The following is a 22,582-nucleotide window of genomic DNA, read 5'->3' as shown; positions in this document are numbered from 1 at the left end:
TTCTAGTTGGTCCTTTATCACAACATTGAGGGTCTCATTAGATTTCTTGTACATCTCATTAAGTTTATCGGCAGTCTCTAGAAGACTCTCGAAAGACCTCAAAAGTGTGGTTTTGAATTCTGTGTCCAGCAGCCTGTTTTCCTCTAGTTCTGTCATTTGTGTCCTGTTTCTTTGTCTCGGCATTTTTTATGCTTCACTGTGTCGATAGAGTGGCTTTCTGTGCTAAGTGTCCCAATTACCTGAGGTAGACACTCTTGGTGCACCTCCTTGTGGTCTTTGTGTGCAGTCTTGTTGTAGCTAAGCCTTGATTGTTGTAGGTAACACTGGGAAGGATTTGACCTCCAGGCCAGCTGGCTGTGAGAATCAGCTGTGTCTGCAGTGGGAGAACTTCTGTCCTCTAGGGAGGTGCTAGTCTAGCCTTTGCCTGAGGCTATCCCGCAAATGCCTCTGTGCAGGGCTTGGGCGGGGCGGGTCCCAGGGGATCAACAGGGCGGGCGGAGCGAGCAGTTATGGCTTCTCTCAGTCCCGTCCCCAGAGGCTCTGCCTCTCAGTGTCCCAGCAACTGCTGCAAACCTCGGAGAGAAAGCAGCCCTTGAGTTCCGACCTCCGACCGATGCCAGAAAGTCCCGCTTCTCCCGTTTGAGTCTGGGTCCCTAGAGACTCGCCTGGAGCTGGAGCTCAGAGCCTGAGACTCCCTCCCGATTGAAACAGACAACTGCACCCTCAGCCGCCAGCCCGCTCTGCGTGCACCTCCGCACCTTAGTATTTCACTTCCGCACTGTGCGCCTCCTCTGAGTCTCAGTATGCTTTTCTCTTTCCTTGTAGTTGTGGAATTTCCACTCAGCCAGCCTTCCTGTGGTTCTGGGTGATGCCTGTTCTGTCTTTTAGTTGTATTTTTGAAGTGGTTGTGCGAGGCAGCAATCTCCGGTGTTTACCTATGCCGCCATCTTGGTTTCTCCAGAACCCCTTACGTATCTTAAACAGGTTCTTCATTTACTAGCTTCCAAATTCAAAATGCAGACGTTATTCGTTAAAATATATACTGTGATTATTTTAAGGATCCGAATTTTAATATAATTTATAGTTTTGTTTTGTTGGAGAGCTTAAAATTAAAAATGGAATGAACATTGATTTACCCACATTTTACAGTGTAGTAATGAAAGAAAAATTGAAGGGAAATTTTAGAAAACATCTCATTCCTTATACCACTGACATTTGTAAAACAATATTTTGTCAGATAAGGATTGAAGTACAGTTTATGTTGGCAAGTATTGTGTTTGCTTTTATATTAATTTAAAATCTGTGTCACATTAAAGCCCAGGAACAAACTTTTTAAAAATGTAGGCTATGTGATAAGTTTCTGGGCCATTTATGGATTGAGTTTTGAGTATGCAAGTTTGTTAAACCATTGGGAATTAAAGATTCCAGCTGAACAGCTCAAGTTTCTGAAACAATACATTTTCTCAGACTTCATGAAATTGTTCTGTGTCATTTACACTTGCTTGGCTCAGCAGGCCCAGCAATGAGGTATTTTTTATTTTTTATTTGTTTTGCAGGGATCTTAGCAACATCAATTGTGAAGAGCTTGGTCCATTGCCTCCTGGATGGGAGATCCGTAATACAGCAACAGGCAGAGTTTATTTTGTTGACCATAACAACAGAACAACACAGTTCACAGATCCTCGGCTTTCTGCTAACTTGCATTTAGTTTTAAAGTAAGTTTTTGAAACAATATGTGTGAAAATGAGAGTCTGAACAAGAGAAGACTGATGATGCTTTTTGTAATAAATGGTTAGACTGCTGTCTTCAATTATTACTTTCATTGAACAGAATGTTGTATAAGAGTATGACAAGTTTTACTTTGATATATGAGTATTTTAATCCTGCTGTGCTAAAGCAGCAACGTACACCGTGGCACACCTGAAGAGACAGGCTGCTTTATGGGGTAGATGGATAAAACTCCATACATTCATACGGATTCTCAGAAATAAACTTTGGAGCTAGTTTATCGTTGTCAAAAATGACAAGCCAAGAACACAAAAAGGTGTGGAAATGATATAGTAGATTTATTTTATGATTGGTGGCTATTTTAAATGTGTAATTATAATCTTTTTCGTTTAATAGTATTTTTGTTTACTTCTAGTCGGCAGAATCAGTTGAAAGATCAACAGCAACAGCAGGTGGTATCCTTATGCCCCGACGACACTGAGTGTCTGACGGTCCCACGCTACAAGCGAGACCTGGTCCAGAAACTAAAAATTTTGCGGCAAGAACTTTCCCAACAACAGCCTCAGGCTGGCCATTGCCGCATTGAGGTTTCCAGGGAAGAGATTTTTGAGGTAAACTTCCAAGTCTTATTGAAAAACTAGAGGCCCGGTGCACAAAAATTTGTGCACTCGGGGGGGAAGAGGGGGTCCCTCAGCCTGGCCTGTGCCCTCTCGCAGTCTGGGACCCCTCGGGAGATAACACCCTGCTGGCTTAGGCCTGCTCCCGGGTGGCAGAGGGCAGGCCCAATCCCTAGGTGCAGCCCCTGATCGGGCTCAGAGCAGGGCCGATTGGGGAGTTGGGGCGCCGCCCCCTGTCATGCACAGAGCAGGGCGGATTGGGAGGTTGCGATGCCACCCTCAGTCACGCTCAGGGTAGGGCCGATTGGGGGGTTGGGGCACCGCCCCCTGTCACACTCAAGGCAGAGTCGATGGGGAGGTTGTGGCGCCACCCTGTCGTGCACAGAGCAAGGCCAATCAGGGGGTTGGGGCGCTGCCCCCTGTCACGCACAGAGCAGGGCCGATCAGGGGGTTGGGGAGCTCCCCCCCGTCATGCACAGAGCAGGGCCCATCAGGGGGTTGGGGAGCTCTCCCCTGTCATGCACAGAGCAGGGCCCATCGGGGAGTTGAGGAGCTCCCCCCTGTCACTCACAGAGTAGGGCCAATAGGGGAGTTGGCACACCGCCCCGTCACACACAGGGTGGATCAGGGGGTTGGGGCGCCGCCCTCTATCACCCACAGAGCAGGGTCGATCAGGGAGTTGGGGCGCTGCCACTCTCACACTCAGGGCAGGGCCGATGGGGAGGTTATGGCTCTACCCCATCACACACACAGCAGGGCCCGTGGGGGGTGGGTTGGGGCGCCGCACCCTGTCACACACAGAGCAGGGCTGATCAGGGGGTTGGGGCGCCGCCCCCTGTCACACACAGAGCCACAGGGCAATCAGGGGGTTTGGGCGCTGCCCCCTGTCACACTGATCCCAGTGCCGGGAGGCATATTACCCTTTTACTATATAGAATAGAGGCCTGGTGCACGGGTGGGGGCCGGCTGGTTTGCCCTGAAGGTTGTCCTGGATCAGGGTGGGGGTCCCCATTGGGGTGCCTGGCCAGCCTGGATGAGGGGATGATGGCTATTTGCAGGTGGTCACACACCCTTCAGGGTGGGGATCCCCACTGGGGTGCCTGGCCAGTCTGGGTGAGGGGCTGAGGGCTGTTTTCAGGCTGGGACTGAAGCTCCCAACTGCTCCTTTTTTTCTTTTTTATTCTGGGCCAGCTTTAGCTCTGAGGCTCCAGCTCTGAGGCCTCTGCTCCTGAAAGCAGGTATCTGGTTTGTTTCGGTTCTCGAAACTCTGTATCAACTCCAGCTCTGAGATCCCAGCCGGCTGAAAGCTGGTTTCTGGGTGTCTATATTTGTTACAATGTTTGAAACTGCAGGCTCAGAGGCCTGCAGCGGCTGGCGGGGAACGTTGGAGTCCTCCGTCACTGAAGCAAGCAAGCCTCATGTTAGTTTCAAGCTGCCTGGCTGCCGGCCGCCATCTTGACTGACAGTTAATTTGCATATTGCCCTGATTAGCCAATGGGAAGGGTAGCGGTCGTATGCCAATTACCATGTTTCTCTTTTATTAGTGTAGATAACATTTTAGTGTTTTGCTCTGTTTTCCAATGAACTTTTTGAGACTCTTTAGAATGAGAGAGTTTTCATTAATTTCTTTTTCAATTGTGGGGATTAACGGCAATAACATGGGAGAGATTTAATGTAGAAGGTACACATTTAAATAGGATGAAGAGTGTTTGGTGTTCCAGGTGGTTCAGCTTACCCTCTCCATTGCCAGTGTTTGTTAATAATGAGTTTTGAAAGACCATAAGTGTCATCCACCTCTTACTTTCTAATGCTTCCAAAAGGTGAGGGGCTTTTAACTCAGAAAATCATTTTGTTTCATTACTATTGGACTATCTCCTTCGTTTATTGAAAATCCTCCTTCGTGCCCTGACCGGTTTGGCTCAGTGGATAGAGCATCGGCCTGCGGACTCAAGCGTCCCAGGTTCGATTCCGGTCAAGGGCATGTACCTTGGTTGCGGGCATATCCCCAATGGGAGGTGTGCAGGAGGCAGCTGATCGATGTTTCTCTCTCATCGATGTTTCCAACTCTCTATCCCTCTCCCTTCCTCTCTGTAAAAAATCAATAAAATATATTTAAAAAATAAAAAAAGAAAGAAAGAAAAAAAAGAAAATCCTCCTTCTTACTATACTCTTTACCTTTGGCGTTTATACCCCTAACACCACCTTCAGAGTTCTTACAGAATTGGTGGCAGAGCTCCAAGGCAGGCACTTCCCACTCTAGAGGATTCCTGGGCAAGAGGTTTGGGGACTTGAGAACCCTTTTCCCAAAAGATGAACTTTTTTTCTTTCAGAACAGTTCTGGCCTTGTCTGTAGTCCATCATTTGTATTTTAAAATAATAACATTGTTGATTTAATGAAGAGAGCACTAATGATTACTGATATTCTTTTGGAATTTTCTTTTTCTTACCTTTACTTTCTATTGCTGCCTGTGACCTACCTAGATTTAGGTCAACCAACTTGAAAAATTTTGGTACTTCTATCAAATTCTGTTTTTAATATGAGTGAAATCATTGCTGTGGTTCATAGAACTTAACTACGGAGTTTTGCACTTAGTAGGCTTTAATATAATATTTATCACGTGAATTGGTTTCAGTAGCATTAAGCTATATTCATTTTGTTTTTAGAAGTTCCAAGAGGTTTCAAACACTTGGAGTTTAATCATTGATTTGATTGTTGAATTTCACCTTATTTATAAACATGCTCTGTAGGTAGAATGGGAGGGAGAGTTTAAATAACAGGTTAAAAGCACCTACTAATTATAGTATATTAATTTTTTTTTTTTTTTTTTTTTTTAGGAATCTTATCGACAGGTCATGAAAATGAGACCAAAAGATCTTTGGAAGCGATTGATGATAAAATTTCGTGGAGAAGAAGGTCTTGATTATGGAGGGGTTGCCAGGTAAAGACTCGCTCATTAGGAAATGCCATGTGAATCCTTATATATACAAATTTAAGATACTCCCTGTGGTGTAACCTTCTCATTGATATTTATTTTCTAGTATAATATTCCCTAATGTTTACAATAGGAGGATATCCTAATCAATACATTCATAATGAGGTTAGGGTAGTACTTTCACCAGAAGAGAACAGTAATGATTACTTACATTTTTTTCGACTTTCCGTTTGGGACTCCTTCATGGATCATAGAGCCCAATGGAACACCCTCTGAAAACTAGCTGCAGCCATACATGGACTGTTGGTGGACCATAGACCCTGTATTTTCTTCATCTCCCCTTTAGTGTGTGTTATTCCCTCTGCTTTATATTGTCAGGGACAGTCTTCAGGCTTTAATGACATAATCTAAATGGAGTACTGCTCCCTTTGCTTTCATTGCCATGCTTTTTAACTTTGTTAAAGGAGTGTGTGTGTGTGTATCCTCAGTGGTCCTAATGTTATATTCATAAAGTATTTTTTTAGGTGTGAAAATTCACTTTATATAAATGTAGCAGAAACATTATAGCTCTGTATTGAAACATTCTAAAGGACCATCATGATAATTCCACTTACCCGAATCTAAATCCAGGCTTAATTAAATTGTATTTTCACCAAGTCCTATAATTATTACTTAGCATTACTTGTTTTTACCTGTAGACTTTTTTCATTCTGCAACCTTTTTACCTGCAAATGGAAGTTCCTTTAATTTGGATTTTTAGAATTGATCCCTTGTACATCATACTTAGGACTTGATAGTTTCTGTGGAATTCTAATGATTTATTTATAATTTGGTTTTTAATGCTTATTGTGAAAACTTATTAATTACCTGCTGATGGGATCTAAATGCTATAATTATATGTATAAGCTAAACAAATCGTTTTTTGTTTTCTTAACCTCACTACCCTCAGGGTTTGGGATGTGGCAGTGAACTGCTTTTTCTGATCTAATTCCATGCTAGAAGCCAAAAGTAGGGTTCTGCTTTCATGTGTGTTCTAAATACTTGGTGAAACAAAACAAAAATTAGGATTTTCTTTAAAAAATACACAAGACACGTATAAGGCACGTCTGTGGGTGTTACCTGTTGTGAATGTTCTTATATGGAGACCTCCCTTTCGTTTTAATCTTGAGTTTTTCAAATATTACCTCAATGGTGGTGATGTGAGCTAGACTTCATCACATTATAGAACTGAAAACTTGTTTCTTTAACTTTTTATTAAAAGTATTTCACTGTATTTCCTTAAAGTGTATTATTCAATGTGTTTATTTCATAATAACAGAACATATCATTTAAATACCTTTCCTAGGTGAGGAAGGACACGAATCGGGATGAGAACTACATCTGTGATAGCCTAGTGATTGTATTTCAGTTTCCTCAAAATGAGTGTTATCTTTCATCCTTTGAAAAATATGAAGGATTTAATAAATTTAAGGTGATAGTGCTACTTATTATGAGGCTTTAAAAATATTTACACTTGAAACCAAGAAGTGGTAAGGAACACACCAAAAAATACAGGTTAGGACAAACATGTATTTTTTGGTATGTTCTATACCATGTCTTGGTTTTAGGAGAACACTTACACTTTTATCACGCCACATTTCAAGGTTTACACAAAAAAGATGATGGAATGGATAATGGAATTTCCTTTTAAAACAATACCAACAGGAAGCACACCCTAGCCCAGTGGTTGGCAAACTCATTAGTCAACAGAGCCAAATATCAACAGTACAACAATCAAAATTTCTTTTGAGAGCCAAATTTTTTAAACAAACTATATAGGTAGGTATATTGTTATTAACTTAATTAGGGTACTCCTAAGCTGGCCTTTGCTAAAAATGTCCTCAATCTGATTGAGGTATGTTCGCTGAGGTCTACCCCTTCCAACTCTCCCATCCACACTCGTATACTTGTTTCGTCTATCTCCTTTCGTTCATCCTCTCTATATGTCCAAACCAGCTCAACATACCTTTCTCAATCCTCGACACTACATCTTCTTTCACTCCACAACGTTCCCTGTACGTGTGCACCCGCAAGTGGTATTTTGAGCCACACTCAAGGGGCCAAAGAGCTGCATGTGGCTCGCGTGCCGCCGTTTGCCGACCACTGCCCTAGCCGAAAGCAAGAGTGGATTACTGCTGTGTCTATGCTACTGAGTACATTTTGAACCATACCCTTACCTTTATTTTATATTTATGATGGATTACAAATTTATTTAGCAATTAAAAGGAGCAGACTGCTGGGAGGCATTATGTAATTAGTAGTTGGTACTTCTGGGTAATACCTTTATACTCTGCCGCTATGTCATAAAGTTGCCTGCGTAAGTGAGAAGTGACTGCATAATAATAAAACAAGCGTTTCCATTTGCTTTTTGGGCAGGGTAGATTTTTCTAGTGTGATCTATAACTAGTTAGTGCTTTATTTTCTTTTATTTAAAAAATTCTTTGCTAAAATGATCAATAGCATATTTTAATAAAAATAAATTCTTTAACAAAAAATTCCTTTGTCATGTCTTGTTTTCTAGGGAGTGGTTATATCTCTTGTCGCATGAAATGTTGAATCCATACTATGGCCTCTTCCAGTATTCAAGAGATGATATCTATACATTGCAGATCAATCCTGATTCTGCAGTTAACCCGGTATGGTTGCTGTTCTGGTGACGTGAATTAACAAGTGACCTACAATACTTGTCATCTTTAAATGTCAATTAGTTTGGATTACTTTCCTTGTCCTAGTCACAGCCTTGGACTTAGCAGTTCCTCTTTAGAAAATTTTCTCAAGTAAATGCTTATGGATATGTTCAGCAGTTTGGGCCTAGGGATATTGACTGCATCTTTGTTTGTAGTAGCCCCAATTCGAAAGAGGATCACTGTCCATAAGCAGAGGGTTGATTACATTGTGACATGAAGCAGAATGACGTTAGCAGTTACAAAACAGATTCTGGAGTTAGACATGAGATCATAACCAGGTCCCATTACTTAAGCTTTGTGACCTTGGGCAAATTCATTGACTTGAGCTTCAATTTTATTATTGCTAAAAATAATAAATAGAGTTTGTACCTCAGAGAAGGGTTGTGAGAATTTAATGAGATCTTGCACAGTAACTATTTAGCATAGTGCTCTACATTATTAACCATATAAATATTATTCATCACTCAATAAAAGTTAGCAGCTGTTACTAATTTGTTTCTACATTATTTCCATTAGCTATCCATACAAGGGCATATTATATAGCCTCTAAAATGACATTGTGGGATAAAAGTTAATGACATGTTAAGATGGTATTTGTGATGTATTAAGTGAAAAGAGGGTTGGAAAATATAGTATGATACAATTTTGGTAAATAGGTATATATTTCAACATCGAAAGGCTCTACCCTATAATATGACATTAGTTACTTCTGGGTATTAGACTATGGGTAGTGAACATATATTACTTTTTACAAGGAAACAAATGCTGTTTTTAAGATAAGAGGGGGGTTTAAAGATCACTTACTAAATAGAGAAATAAAAGAAGTTTAAAATACTAATTAACAAAACAATTTATCAGGAAAGACCAGATATACCCAAACATGGTAGGAATGTTACATTCATTGCAGGCAGTCCTTCACAAAGGGAAGATTTTCAGGCGAAGGTTCTGCTTGGGGTCCCATTACTGCCATTGTAGTTGTAGTGATAACAGTTTATGTTCGTTGAGCTTTTACCCTCTGCCAGCTCCAGTGCCATGGGCTCCATCATCTTTTACTCCTCACAGAGATCCTTTTTAGATACTATTATTGCCCTTATTTTTCCAGATGTGGAAAATTAATCCTATAGGAATTAAGTAATTTGCTCAAGTATGCATAGCTAGTAACTGGCAGAATCGGGACTCAAGTCCAAGTTAGACATGAAATCTGTGCCCTAAATCTGTGAGGTTTTGAATTTCAGTTTCTGGTTAGGTCAGGGAAATAGGGAGGTTTAGGGTTGAAAGCTTTTTTTTTTTTCTTCTCTCTATATGACAGCCAAGATTGTAAAGGGCTTAGCAGGATGTGAGAGGAAGAGAACAGGATCTATGGGTGGTTTAATGAAGCTGCAGTGGGACTCTTGTCTGGACTTAATTTCTAAAGATGAATTTTACAAAGTGATTGTATCCTTTGAGAGAGGCATTGACTCTGGTGTAACATTTTATAACAATGTAGGGAATCTTGAGCATGCCCAATAGAAACTCTCCCTAATGATTACTGAGTTTTGGTATGATAGCCTATTCCATTGAAATAGTTGAAATTAGAGTATAAGTTGATATAAAAAGATTAATGTTGCTTAAATTTTAATTTTTTATTAAAAATTCCCTGAACGGTGTCTAACTTCAGTATTTATATAAACTCTTTTCAATTTCAGGAACACTTATCATATTTCCACTTTGTTGGACGAATAATGGGAATGGCTGTGTTTCATGGACATTATATTGATGGTGGCTTCACATTGCCGTTTTATAAACAGCTGCTTGGGAAGTCAATTACTTTGGATGACATGGAGTTAGTTGATCCAGATCTTCATAACAGTTTAGTGTGGATACTGTATGTATTGAGTCTTGTTCATTATAGTTAGAATCTGAGCTTTTAAAAAATATCCTGTCTCAATGGATATACTTCTTTAAAATTTAAAAAACACAGAAAATACCAAGAGTGACTATTTGAATGATAGAACCACATTAGATTTTTCCTTATTTTACTGCTTCCCTGTATATTTCAAATTCCTAAAAGTTAGTGGACATTATTACTTTAAAAAGGAAAAAAAAATATCTATCATGTCCTATTTTAAGAAATACTACTATATGTAAGTGATTTTCCCAAAGTGATGCAAGTTTGTTTCCCATCCTGCATGTGTTACAATAACAGATTCCTGCAGAAGTAATGATTGTTGAAGCTGTACTTTAAGAAGGGGCGTCTGTAAGAACCAGTTCTGTGTTGTGGGAGGGCATTAGCTTATGAAGGTATATTAGCTATACTTACTTGCCAAACCAATGAGACTCAAGTAGGGCCTCTTACCTGCAGGCCAAACACAGCTGAAGTTTCCCCGTAAAGCCCGGCCGTGGCCAGCGCCCTTTCTTGTGGCTCAGGAAGTGAAATGCTCCTGGTGTTGATGAGGGTTAAAGCTCTGACTTTTCTGCCCCAGAACCAGGTTTAGAGTATAGGAATATTCAGAGGAATCTGACCTTATATTTGTCATGCCATAAACTGTTCTAGTTTTATTCATCTCACAGTTAATCTGTGTTTTAGATTTCCCAGTTAAGTATCTTTCCTTTTCTTTCTTTTCTAGTGAGAATGATATTACAGGTGTTTTGGACCATACCTTCTGTGTTGAACATAATGCATATGGGGAAATTATTCAGCATGAACTTAAGCCAAATGGCAAGAGTATCCCTGTTACCGAAGAAAATAAAAAGGAATATGTCAGGTAACACTTCTGTGTTCCCAAGACTGAGAATTGTTTGAATGTTCTAGAATAGCAGAACAGAAAAACAATTTAGTATTTAGGTCATGTTACTTATTGCTACAAAACAGGTTTCTGCAGAAATTTGTGGCTTAAAAACAACTATTTTATTCTTGCTCAGTCCTGAGGGTTAGGAGTTAGGATAAACAACAGCATAGCACACAGCTCCTCCGCATGGTGTTGGTGGGGACAGAAACGTCAAGATGGCCTCCTCACTCACATGTCTGATGACTCAGTCGGGGGCTCCAGGGCTGGGGCTGGCTGGACCAGCCACTGGGGCCTCATTCTCACTGTTGGCTGGGTTCCATGGTTACACCCAAGTGGAATCAGAGATCTCTCACTTTCCCCGTGGCCTCTCCCCAGCAAGATAGAGGGGTGGTTGGCTAGTTTCCCAGAGCACAAGAGAGGTTGTCGGAGCTTTTTAAGGCCTAAGCCTAGAACTGGCCAGCGCCACGTCTGTGCTGTATATTTTTGGTTAGAGCCAGTCACATGCCAACCCAGGATCAGTGTGGAGGAGACTAGAGGCACAGATACCAGGAAACACTGCACAGGCGTGTGCCGCGAGCTACCAGGGCTGGCTATGCAGAAGCACTTCTGTGCTGTATTCTAGTACCTGCCCTGTTGCAAATAAGCATGTTGTGAGGTTAAGGGTAGATATAAGAAAATGTTCCCCAAGTTTTATAAAATCACCCGTTGATGGAGGAATTTAAAAGTAGTGGGTTAGATCATTTGACTATGGCAACTAAAGTTCTCCTGAACATAAAACTCTGGTAATCAAATGAGGAGTGTAAACAAAAACATGCATTATACTACTTTATATAGATTATGTCCCCAAGTCTTAACTGGCTAAAATGTTTCCACTTTATACACAAGGCCCATCAGTCTCACAGATGGTTGATGGGCGTGAGCATTGAGTTAGCTTTTTTTGGAAAGCAGTTTGATAATAGCTTCCAAAATAAAAATGTGTATGCTTTTTAACTAGAAGCCCCAGCTTTAGGAATCTATGCTGTGGAAACACATGTAATTAGATAATTACGAAAAAGGATGTTCAACTAAATATTACTTGTAAAAAATTAAAAAGTGCTAAATGTTTTTAGAGGAGAATGATTAAATACATATATTTGGCAGAATAGTATGTGGATTTTTAAAAGGAAGAGAGACTCTGTATAAGCTGTCAGATTTAAAAAGCAAGTCTTAGAAAAATTATCTAGGGACATTCTGTGTTTTATAGTTATATGGAAGATGTTCAGAAAGGCTGTTCACCAAATAAAGTGTTTGGGATGAGGGAGTAGAGGTGCCGGGCCTGGGAGTAGAGAAGGAAAAGAGAGTAAAATAATGGACTTTCAGCTTTTACTCTGTCTCCACAGTTAGGGGTTTTTTTTTTCTTTACCTAACAAGCATTTATTATATTTCTAATTAAAAAATGAAAGAATGGATGGGCATTTCCTGAATTTGTTGTGCGTCACTTCCAGGACCTGGTGTGGACTGCTCAGCCCCTGGCCGTGTTTATAGTGCTTAGTAATATCCCTCATCCAGTAGAGTTTTGAGACAAAGCAAACCTTTTTGCAAATGAGCAGTTTTGGTGTCCCCTTAACCAAACACACAAAAATAAGGTCCCCCAAAGGATATAATGTTAAGTAACTTATTCCTTTCTTTTTTTAAAAAAAATATATTTCATTGATTTTCCACAGAGAAGAAGGGAGAGGGACAGAGAGTCAGAAACATCGATGAGAGAGATCGATCAGCTGCCTCCTGCACGACCCCACTGGGGATGTGCCCGCAACCAAGGCACATGCCCTTGACCGGAATCGAACCCGGGACCCCCCAGTCCGCAGGCCGACGCTCCATCCACTGAGCCAAACCGGTTCGGCAAAGTAACTTATTTCTTAAAGTAGAGAACTATTTCTCCAAATTTGGGAAAGGATATGTTGACAAACTTGGAAGATGAATAGTTCTGAGATGTGTGAGATGGAGAGGTTTTCCTGGGTAGATTTTTAAAAAAGCAATTCACTTATAAAATTACAAGTCAAAAGCATAAGAAAAGCTACACATTGGATGTAGTGTACTTTTTGTTGGTTAATTACCTCTTCTGGGGGTTTTAAAGCCTCCAGGGAACAATGAATATTTAACTAAAAAGTGCTTACTATTGGCTTTTACTATTTCTCCTCATTCTCTTTACCTCTTCCCTCATCTACTGCTCCCAAAATATAAACAAAACACCTAACATTTTCAGACCATATTTTCAAGTGAAACCAGAAAAATAGTGATTTTTGTTGAATGGGCTCTTGTCTGTGGCTTTTGGCTAGAAGTTCTGAAGGAATTTTCATCCAGATTGTGACTTCAGACCCATCCGAGCTCCAGCCAACTTCCAGTTTACTCGGAATTTTTCTGATGGGAAGAGTTGCTTTGTTGATGCAGCTTTTGTTAGTGGAAGGTTGCCACCTTGTAATGTTGCTAAAGTAGAGATTCATCATAATGACCAAATCTGAACATATTGGATCATAGGAAACCCCCGCCCCATGTTTCTAGGCTCTATGTGAACTGGAGGTTTTTACGAGGCATCGAGGCTCAGTTCCTGGCTCTGCAGAAAGGATTTAATGAAGTCATTCCACAGCATCTGCTGAAGACATTTGATGAGAAGGAGTTAGAGGTCAGTATATTAATGTCATGACATCATCTAGTGTAGCAAGGAAAGGTTAGGAATTTTCTCTTAGTTTCAGAGGAAAGTTGTATTTCTGGCACTTTTGAAGTTTCATGGTGCAGGACTGTGAGCACTCTTATTCATAGGAAGTCCATCTTGCTGTGGAATTTCTACAAATGAGCAATCTCCCTTATATTGTGGACATTTTTTTTTTCATATTATTCGTTCTTGTTTTCAACAGATTTCATGTCTTATGTGTAACTTCTTCCAATGTTGTTTTCTATTGAAATTTATTTGGAATGAAATCCTAAGCTCAGTCGATTTACACAAAGCTTTGCAAGAAGGCATTTGGTAAACAAGATCATAGAGGAAATAATTAAAACACTTAGGATAAACTGTGTCTAAACATCCTCAGTCTCTTTGGAAATATTATTAACAGTAGCAGTAATAAAGTTAACTTTTTTTTTTTTTGGTTTTGTTTTCTTTTAAAGCTGGTCCTTAAAGCACCTTAGGTCTGATTTTTTAAGTAAGACCTTTAACAAATACATCTGAACTTTCATTGAACTACTTTGTAAAAAAAATCGAGGTTTTATTCTACCAGAGGTTCCAAATTTAACTATGGAGAGCATAAATGTTCAAAGTCTACATGATTCATTAATTAACCTCAGTGTCTTTAAAACTAAATCTGTTAACAAACCTGTTAGTAAACAAGTCTAAAAATGGATTTGACTCAGTACCATCCCCTTTCCTCTTTGTGATTGAACTGCTTAACAGTGAATGGTCAAGAGGAGGAAGAAAACAGTATCGACAATAAAGCTGAAATACAATGCATTTTCATTAGTTCATACAATGAATGAGGAATTTGGCCTTATAATTACCACTTCTGAAGAAAAGAATTTAGGAGTTACCTTTTTGGTATAAATACTTCTGTGATCCTATTTGGATAGCCACTTCCCTCTTCAGTGTGGCTGTGGCTCCATAATCCTCGGAACACTATAGAAGCTTTGTTGGAGATTTTACTCAATAGAGATAGGGTTTATTATATAGCTTCTGCTGCTAATGAAATTAAAAATTTTTATATATTTTACAAAAATATATAATTTATTTTAGTGTTATACTGGGTTAATAGAATGATAGGATTTGCAAGTTATGTTTTACACTACACACGATCCTAATTCACTGTTAGAAACACGTTACTGAGATGAGCTAGCATTGGACCCGAAGGACCCTAAGTATGAATAGCATTTAGGTGATGTTGATGGCGTTCACCTCCACTGACCCTGCATCAGGACGCCACACAGAGCACTAGATCAGTGCTTTTATGTATTTTGTACTTTGATACAATTGTGAGATTATCAAACATATTGCATCACTTTTTCAACACATTTCTTGAGTTCCTGTATGCCACGGGTTGCTGTCAAGGATGCAGTAAAATAGATGTTACTGCCATAGGGAACTAATTACTGGCCAAGGGATGTACTGAATTGTTCAGAATCCCCAAGCTAGTAAGTGTTGAAACTAGAATATGATGCAGGTCTTAAGGAAGGCACATATAAATTGTATTTACTTGTGGAGTCTAGTTTCTGTCCATTAAAATAAAAAAAGTAGAATTATGTGAAATTATAGAACTTCATCTTGCCGAGTCGCTCACAGGGATGGTTCTCAGACTCTGGGTGGGTAATCTGAAAGTGAATATAGGTGCCTGTAGAGCTAATTTTTAAAACACAGCTTCTGAGTATCACCCCAATCCACAGAATTAAAATCTCTGCACATAGGACCTGGTGTGTGTATTTTGAAAAACTTTCAAATGATTCTGGTGTGTACCCTCGAATTTAAGAATCACCCTATGAGAGCCAACACTACAAATCTGAAGTTCTATTTTGAGGAATTTTTGGCTTAATTTGGGTTTCCGTTGGCTCATGCTTTGTGCAATATTTTAACAGCTCATTATTTGTGGACTTGGAAAGATAGATGTTAACGACTGGAAGGTCAACACCCGGTTGAAACACTGCACACCGGACAGCAACGTGGTCAAGTGGTTCTGGAAAGCCGTGGAGTTTTTTGATGAAGAGCAGCGAGCACGGTTGCTTCAGTTTGTGACGGGATCGTCTCGAGTGCCTCTGCAGGGCTTCAAAGCTTTACAAGGTAGTCGGCCAGAGGGCCCAGCCTGTCCCCACATGATTGGGGGAGGGGTCTGTATTTGGGTTATCTAGCTGGTTTACAACCAGGTGCTTATCAATAGATTCTCTTTCCACCCTCTTTCTGATCTGTAACTCTCACATCTTGATCCCTTCTTCTCCTTCTTTCTCTTTTTTCCCCTCCCAAGAGCTTTTTCTGCTGGGGTTCTCTGTGATTGTAGTGAGTGCCGCACGCTCGATTGTGTGTGGTGATGCTCTGCCTTTCCATGCCCCTTGCTTTCGATTCTGCTGCACATTCCTGTGGGGGAAGTCTGTCCACTGCCATCTCCACATCTCAGCCTGGCAGAACGTTTACCCCCACACCTCCCCTGGGTGCCTCTCACCTCTCCTTTTTCATCCTTTAACAGAAAGAGGCAGCATGAGTTGTGGAAGCCATTTGTTGGGTCAGCGCATGTGCATTGCATGGCATCAGCCTGTTTATTTACAACCATATTCAGTGTTAAAGCATAGTTTTCTGTGGAATAGCTGCTTGCTTTTTGGATGAGTTGGTAATATTGCTAATGACTGGACGATGGCGCTTCACTGGATGGCAGTGCTTTATCTTTGAAGCTCTTCATTTTCCAAGTTGCTGCTGCTGGTGATGACTGAGGATATACAAAGCCAGACAGTACATGCTCCTACAGTGTTGCCCACAGCGCAGTGTCAGAAGTCCCTGGGGAAAGCATACTCGGAGTTGTGTGACAGTCCCTACTTGGAGAACTCATCCTTATCAGACTGCCCATAAAGTGAAGTTGTATTTCTACATATATTTGTATGGGCTGTCTTATGTTAACAAATTTATTCTGTAGACTGCTGATTTTTTACTCTCAGCCAAGTCTGAGCCACTAAAACCTAAATTTGCATTTAGGCTATCATCTTTCTGAATGGTGTATATTTAGTCGTGGATTTGCCCATTTACTTTTCTTCTCATGCTTTTGGGACATTGATATCCTATATAAGAAAGAAGTTGGCAGAGGATTTCAATCCTGAACTTTTTCTCAAATTTGAAATGCTAGGATATTAAGGAATCCAGCCTATCCAAGGTCAATTCCAGCTTTCAAACCCAGATTCTTTTCCTGGGAAAAGAATTTTTTTTGGCAGCTTGTGTGGAGTCACCAGTTTTCCTCTATCCCTAGACCCTGGGGTTTATGTACCAGTTTCATCCTGATGTTTTAGGGATGAATACAGGCACCTGCAGTGAACTGACCCATGGTTACTCCTTTGGCAGGTGCTGCAGGCCCACGACTCTTTACCATCCACCAAATTGATGCCTGCACTAACAACCTGCCCAAAGCCCACACGTGGTGAGTTATTTTTGTAGCTTTCCCCTCTTATTCCATGTGTGTTGTAGTTTTAAACAGGTGGCTTTTCATTTATTGTTCTTACTATTAAATGGACCTTTAAAAGGAATGATAAGCAACTCAGTGATTTAAGATTATTCTGACATTGGTAGGAACACCCACAAGTGGTAATCTCTGCTCTACAGAAATATAACCTTATTCCTTTACTTCTCTGTGTGACACAAAGAGCGATGTGGCTATTGGAGGCTGGTTTGCTTATCTTGAAGGAACTGTGTTAAATCTGATGTGCTTATTTACAGCTTCAATCGAATCGACATTCCACCCTATGAGAGCTATGAAAAGTTATATGAGAAGCTGCTAACAGCCATCGAAGAAACGTGTGGATTTGCTGTGGAATGACAGACTTCAAGGTTCTACCCAGGACTATTTATGCTCGACAGCCTCCTCTCAGCAGTGTCAAGGAATGCTGAAATACAGGAACATGCCCCCCTCCCTTTTTTAAATTTTAGGACACTGTGAGGGGAAAGGACAATTTTGAAATTCCTTTTCAAGGAAAAAAACAGGTCTTTATGCATTGCCATGAGGCCGCATTCAGCTGCTATTTAAAATTAATATCTTGAACCTAAAGAATGCTGACTTTTCCTACATTTCCAGAGTTAGGCAGTATTCTACACTTAAAGACTACTACTATTTTTATAAAAGGTAACCTATTCACATCGCTTCACAGATTTCAAGTCTCAGACATCAAGACAACTTCAGCAGGCGGTACAAGTCACATTTCATTTTGATTGAATACATGATTTTGAACAGCTCCTGTACTTGCTCTTTGTAAAAAAATGAAATAAAATTATTTTGAATTATTCTACCTTTGTAAACAATTGGCTAAAAGAATTATTGTCTTTAAAAAAGCCATTTACACGTTTAATTACATTTTTCTATAGCAAAGCATTATATTTTAAAAGCATTATATGTTTCAATCTAGCCTAGGTGAGTCTTTTTTATATTTTTTCAAGTACAAATTACCTGGAATGCAGCTATATAATTTTGGTTGTCAAATTCCTAATGCAACCATTTAGTCTAAACTTAGTAGCTTATTTGCTACATAAGATGCTTTCAGGGGCTCCCTATTTTTAAGAGACTTTAAAAACAAATCCTAATTTTTTTTCTTGAATCAATATGACCAGGTGTTTTGGATTTTACTTTTCACCTTAAAATGGAAATCCTGCATTTTTATAGCTTCTCAGATCATGTGGATGGGATAGGATTTTAACTCTTTTGCTGGGTCAACTTAACTTTAATAGATATACTATTTCTTGTAAACCAAAGTCTCCTCTGACCAGTACACCTAGTTTATATTATATTTTAATTATGGTGTAAGTTTCTATCAAGCAAATCATCCTAAATCTTTATTCAGCTGCTCATGATATTTTAATCAGCTAAAGTTATGAAAAGAAAAAAATTTGCTCTAAAGATTATTTAGCAAACTTAAAACATCCTGCTTTTATTTAACAAAATGCAGTGGGGCAGGTGCGGCTGGGGATGTGATTACTAAAGAAACAGTGATTCTAACTCTATAGTATAAATTACTTTAAACCGAAGAGTGAATTTTGCAAGTAAGGGAATCCCAGTTCCCTTGGTGTTGAAGATCAGCATCTGATTTTGAAATATCCAGATTTAGCTTTCAGGGTGAGGCATGTTGCATGATCCAGAAGGCAACCAAAATTCTGGAGTGAGGGACTGGAAAAATCTGAAATCATGGGCAAGTTTTTTTAAATTCAGCCATTAGAAATCTGAACTATTCTTTTTTCAATATATTGATGTGAAACCAACAATAGCAAATTTTGATGATATAGCTTTGTTTAAATTTTGTGGCTTATCAAATGAATAATAGGCCCGTGTGTTCTTTCATGGGATGGATTGGTTTTCAGTCTGTTCATAGAGCGAAGGGGTTCCTCAGAGGTGCCTCAGAATAGTGGTTTGCGAGAAGAGGGACAGAGTGAGGGAGAGGAAAGGACTAGTTGGTATTCAGCAGGGCTTCTAACTCCCCACCCCCTTTACTCAGAGCAGCTCCAGATTTTCTCCCTCATATATTGGAATTCCAAGTAAGCTTTCACAGGGGTAGGGGGAGGATAAAAGAAATAGAAACCTGCTTTTTAAAAAAAGTTGAAAACTACTTGTGTAGTTTCTAAAAATTTAAATTCATTGTATTCAGCCAAATTTGACTGCTACATGCAAACCTAGTCATAATCGTAACTGTGCTTTTGCTGGCCTTTTTCTTCCCACTTCGTGCTTTCCCTCTGCATTCTTGGCAGAACGGAAGGACATCCTGAAAGGCACAGAAAAGGTGTGTGTATTATTTGATAATCAGTCGCAGGTCCATCTCTCTCATATTACAGCACTAGTGCAGTGTCATTGTGCCTACTCTTAGAATCTTTCGGTAAAAGTTAAGTACATGAATACTTTAGAGAAATCATAGCTGATGGAGGCAGTGCTAATGAAATGCTACTGTCATAAAGTACAATATCAAGGAGGCAAACACCATCGCTTTCTCAGTGCCTTTTAAAATTTTATAAAAATGACTTAATAGAGCTTTAAATAAATAAATTACCCTAATAGTCTGTGGTATCACCAATGTAATTTATAAAAACATGATTTAGATTTCATTTTCAAAAGTATGTTACCTAATTATTTCCAAATAGGTGCTAAGCAAACAAAACCCTCCAATGTGTCCTTGAACCTTAGACTTGCACCTCATGTTTAATGTGAATATTTATTTCCACATGTCCCTCTTAACTGGGGTTTTTCCTAATCCTCTAGTGTTATTTCAGATATGTGCTGTTGTGTATCCGTGCATTGCCTTTCCATCATGAATTCTTAATTACGAACAGTGGTTACTTTGTAGAGCTCATATGCAGTACAGAGGTGAGTTTTATTTCAGAGGGTCTTATTTCTTGGTGTAAAGAGTTTTTAAATAGTGCTGTGTATAATGTACATCTTGTTTTGCACATAGTTTGTTGCCCTGAATGAGTTTTATTTTTATCGTCATTTTTTTCTTGTATTTACAATCCAGAGCACAAGTTTCCTTTCTTTTAAATACAATTTAATTTGCTTTATTTTACAACACTAAGTCTGCTTTGAACTTCTGGTGCATTGAGCTGATTGCATTGATGGGAGTTAGAGGTTGTCCAGCCATCTTTTCATTGACAGAGCAGCCTCCGCTTCTGTTTGTAAGCTGCAGCACCACACATGGGTGCCGTTTGTGGTGTTTAACCTTCTTCTGTTAGGGTGATGATTGTACCAAATGCTGAGTTGTTTTGTTTCTTGATGTAATTAGTTCACTTAATGTAATATTCTTCCTTCTCCCAAACTGACTTTAAAAACAAAGTTTTATCATTTTCATTGTATTTATTACAGAGTGTTTTAGCTTTGATATTCTTTGTATTTTCACTCAGTTGTTACATGAGCTTTATCAATAACATCTGTATAAATGGTTTTTAAAAATTAACTATGTATGTGCCCATGCCGAAGTTGAGCAATAAAATGAATGCTGTTTGCACTGTCACAGCATCAAAGTTTTTAAAGAAGATTGAGTTTATAATGAGTTGTTTTGAAAAAACTTGATTGGCTCTATGAAAGGTGACAGCATGTGAACCATAAAGTGAGAAGTTTAGGAAGTTTCACACACCTTCCTTAGTTGATGCCTCTGTCACTTTGGAGAGCTGGAGCTTCAGAGCGCTCAGGACCTCCTTTCCAGGTAAAGCAGGGAATGTGCCAATGGCATTTCTGCTGCCGTGGCCAATGGATTGGTCAGTAGTGGCTGTTGGGGGCAGGGTCATGTAGAGATGGATTTCTGAGGCCAATACAAGCTTATTGGGGAAGTGTTCCAGTCCAGCACCAATGTGCCAGGGCTCTGGAGGGCAGAGCTACAGTAGGGGCTTCACTTCCTACCCTGGTGTTGATCAGTAGAATCCTCAGAATGAAAAGAAGCCATGACTTTAAGGGTAATTATTCACAACTCTACATGGTAGTGGATGAAAGTCCAGCTTAAATATATGGGTGAGAAAAAGAATGGAGATGATGCTTTTTCATCCACAATGTAGTCTGTGTTGTCTCTCCACAGTAAAGGTCTGGGAAATACCGTGAAGTAGCAGCAGTATATTAAAGTTCCAAGAGTGGGCGTGCTGTCCATTTTTATCCTTTTGAAATTTATTTTTTGCTTTGACTCATATTACCACGTTTACTGTTTATTATCTAAAATTTGTAAAATTCATCCTAACCAAATTGGCTCAGTGGATAGAGCATTGGCCTGAGGAATGAAGGGTCCCAGGTTCGATTCTGGTTAAAAGCATATGCTCGGGTTGTGGGCTTGATCTCCTTTCCTCTCTGAAAGCAATAAAATACACACACACACACACACACATGTATGTGTGTATATATATATAAAATTTTAGTACATTAAGGAATTTAGTAGTATTATCTATACTAGAGACCCGGTGCATGAATTCGTGCATGGGTGGGGTCCCTTTGCCTGGCTGGCGTTCAGAGCTGATAGAGGCCATCTTGCCCAGTCCCCATGGGGGCTGGCCGGCGGGGGGAGGGACCGTGAGAGGTTGGCTGGCTGCAGCAGGTTGGCTGTGGGAGTGCACTGAGCACCAGAGGGCAGCTCCTGCGTTGAGTGTCTGCCCCCTGGTGGTCTGTGTGTGTCATAGAGACCCTTCAACTGGTTGACGGGTCGCTATGATGTGCACTGACCACCAGGGGGCAGACGCTCAACGCAGGAGCTGCCCCCTGGTGGTCGGTGCACTCCCACAGCGGGAGTGCCGCTCAGCTGACTGACGGGCACCAGACGCAGGGCTCACGGCTGGCTGCCACAGCCCGGAGACAGCAGCGGAGCTGCAGCGAGCCTACCAAACGGCAGCGGCAGCAGGTGCAGCGGGGCCAGGATGAGCAGGAGTGGCAGGCAGGAGCGGCAGGCGGCGTTGGACTGCTGGTTTCGGCCTGATCCCCGCAAGTCACGCCGAGGGACCACACCAGTGCACAAATCCGTGCATTAGGCTTCTTAGTCAGCTATAGATTACCCAAAAGTTTGATTTGACTAATATGTGATGTTTTTCTGTGTGGTGACCTGAAAGGTTTGTCCTTTCATTATAATGAAGGTTAACCTTGGCACCCACTGCATTTATTTGTCCTAAATACTTATAGTAGGAAATATACAACAGAACAAGAGCCTACTGACAGGATAGTTATACAGAAAAAGGGTTACAGTCCTACATTAATATTCTTAGCTAAATAGACAAAGCAGATTTTAAAGTTACATTGTATTAAAAGGTATTTGCCCTAAATGTGACTTGTTCTTCGTTCATTCAGCAGATAACTACTATGCTACTACTATGTGTCAAGCTCTGTACTAGCTTAGGATGGTTGTTAGAAGCTGAAGTTCAAACTTAGGTACTCACAAGTGTACAGCAAAGAAGTCCGACATGATAGGAGCACAGGATTAAATACCTTTCTTCAGCAAGGGCTCGAGTCCCAGGCTTGGTATTAAAACTGTTTTTGTTCTCCTACCTCCTGCCCTCATGATACTTCAGATCCTAGAGACACTGGTCTCCAGGACAGGTAGCTCCTTCCTTGTGTTCATGTTCATCATACAGTTGGCTGCATTTCCAAGGTAATGTGCTC

At 40.3% G+C, this 22,582-nt stretch overlaps 1 protein-coding gene across 1 annotated transcript in view; it reads left to right on the top strand.

The window, feature by feature from the left end:
* Positions 1–18,514, top strand: part of SMURF2 (SMAD specific E3 ubiquitin protein ligase 2) — a 43,557-nt gene extending 25,043 nt beyond the window's left edge. Inside the window, exons 9-18 of the mRNA XM_081109486.1 lie at positions 1,557–1,715; positions 2,144–2,339; positions 5,181–5,284; positions 7,839–7,953; positions 9,690–9,868; positions 10,611–10,748; positions 13,314–13,434; positions 15,369–15,570; positions 16,831–16,906; positions 17,203–18,514. Coding sequence (XP_080965612.1) covers positions 1,557–1,715; positions 2,144–2,339; positions 5,181–5,284; positions 7,839–7,953; positions 9,690–9,868; positions 10,611–10,748; positions 13,314–13,434; positions 15,369–15,570; positions 16,831–16,906; positions 17,203–17,302 — 1,390 coding nt within the window. The 3' untranslated portion in view covers positions 17,303–18,514. The remainder of the gene's footprint in view (positions 1–1,556; positions 1,716–2,143; positions 2,340–5,180; positions 5,285–7,838; positions 7,954–9,689; positions 9,869–10,610; positions 10,749–13,313; positions 13,435–15,368; positions 15,571–16,830; positions 16,907–17,202) is intronic.
* The last annotated feature ends 4,068 nt before the right edge of the window (positions 18,515–22,582 follow it).

This window comes from Myotis nattereri (assembly GCF_964212035.1).
Source record: "Myotis nattereri genome assembly, chromosome: 16".
Lineage (NCBI taxonomy): Eukaryota > Metazoa > Chordata > Mammalia > Chiroptera > Vespertilionidae > Myotis > Myotis nattereri.
This window is presented reverse-complemented; position numbering and strand designations above follow the sequence as displayed.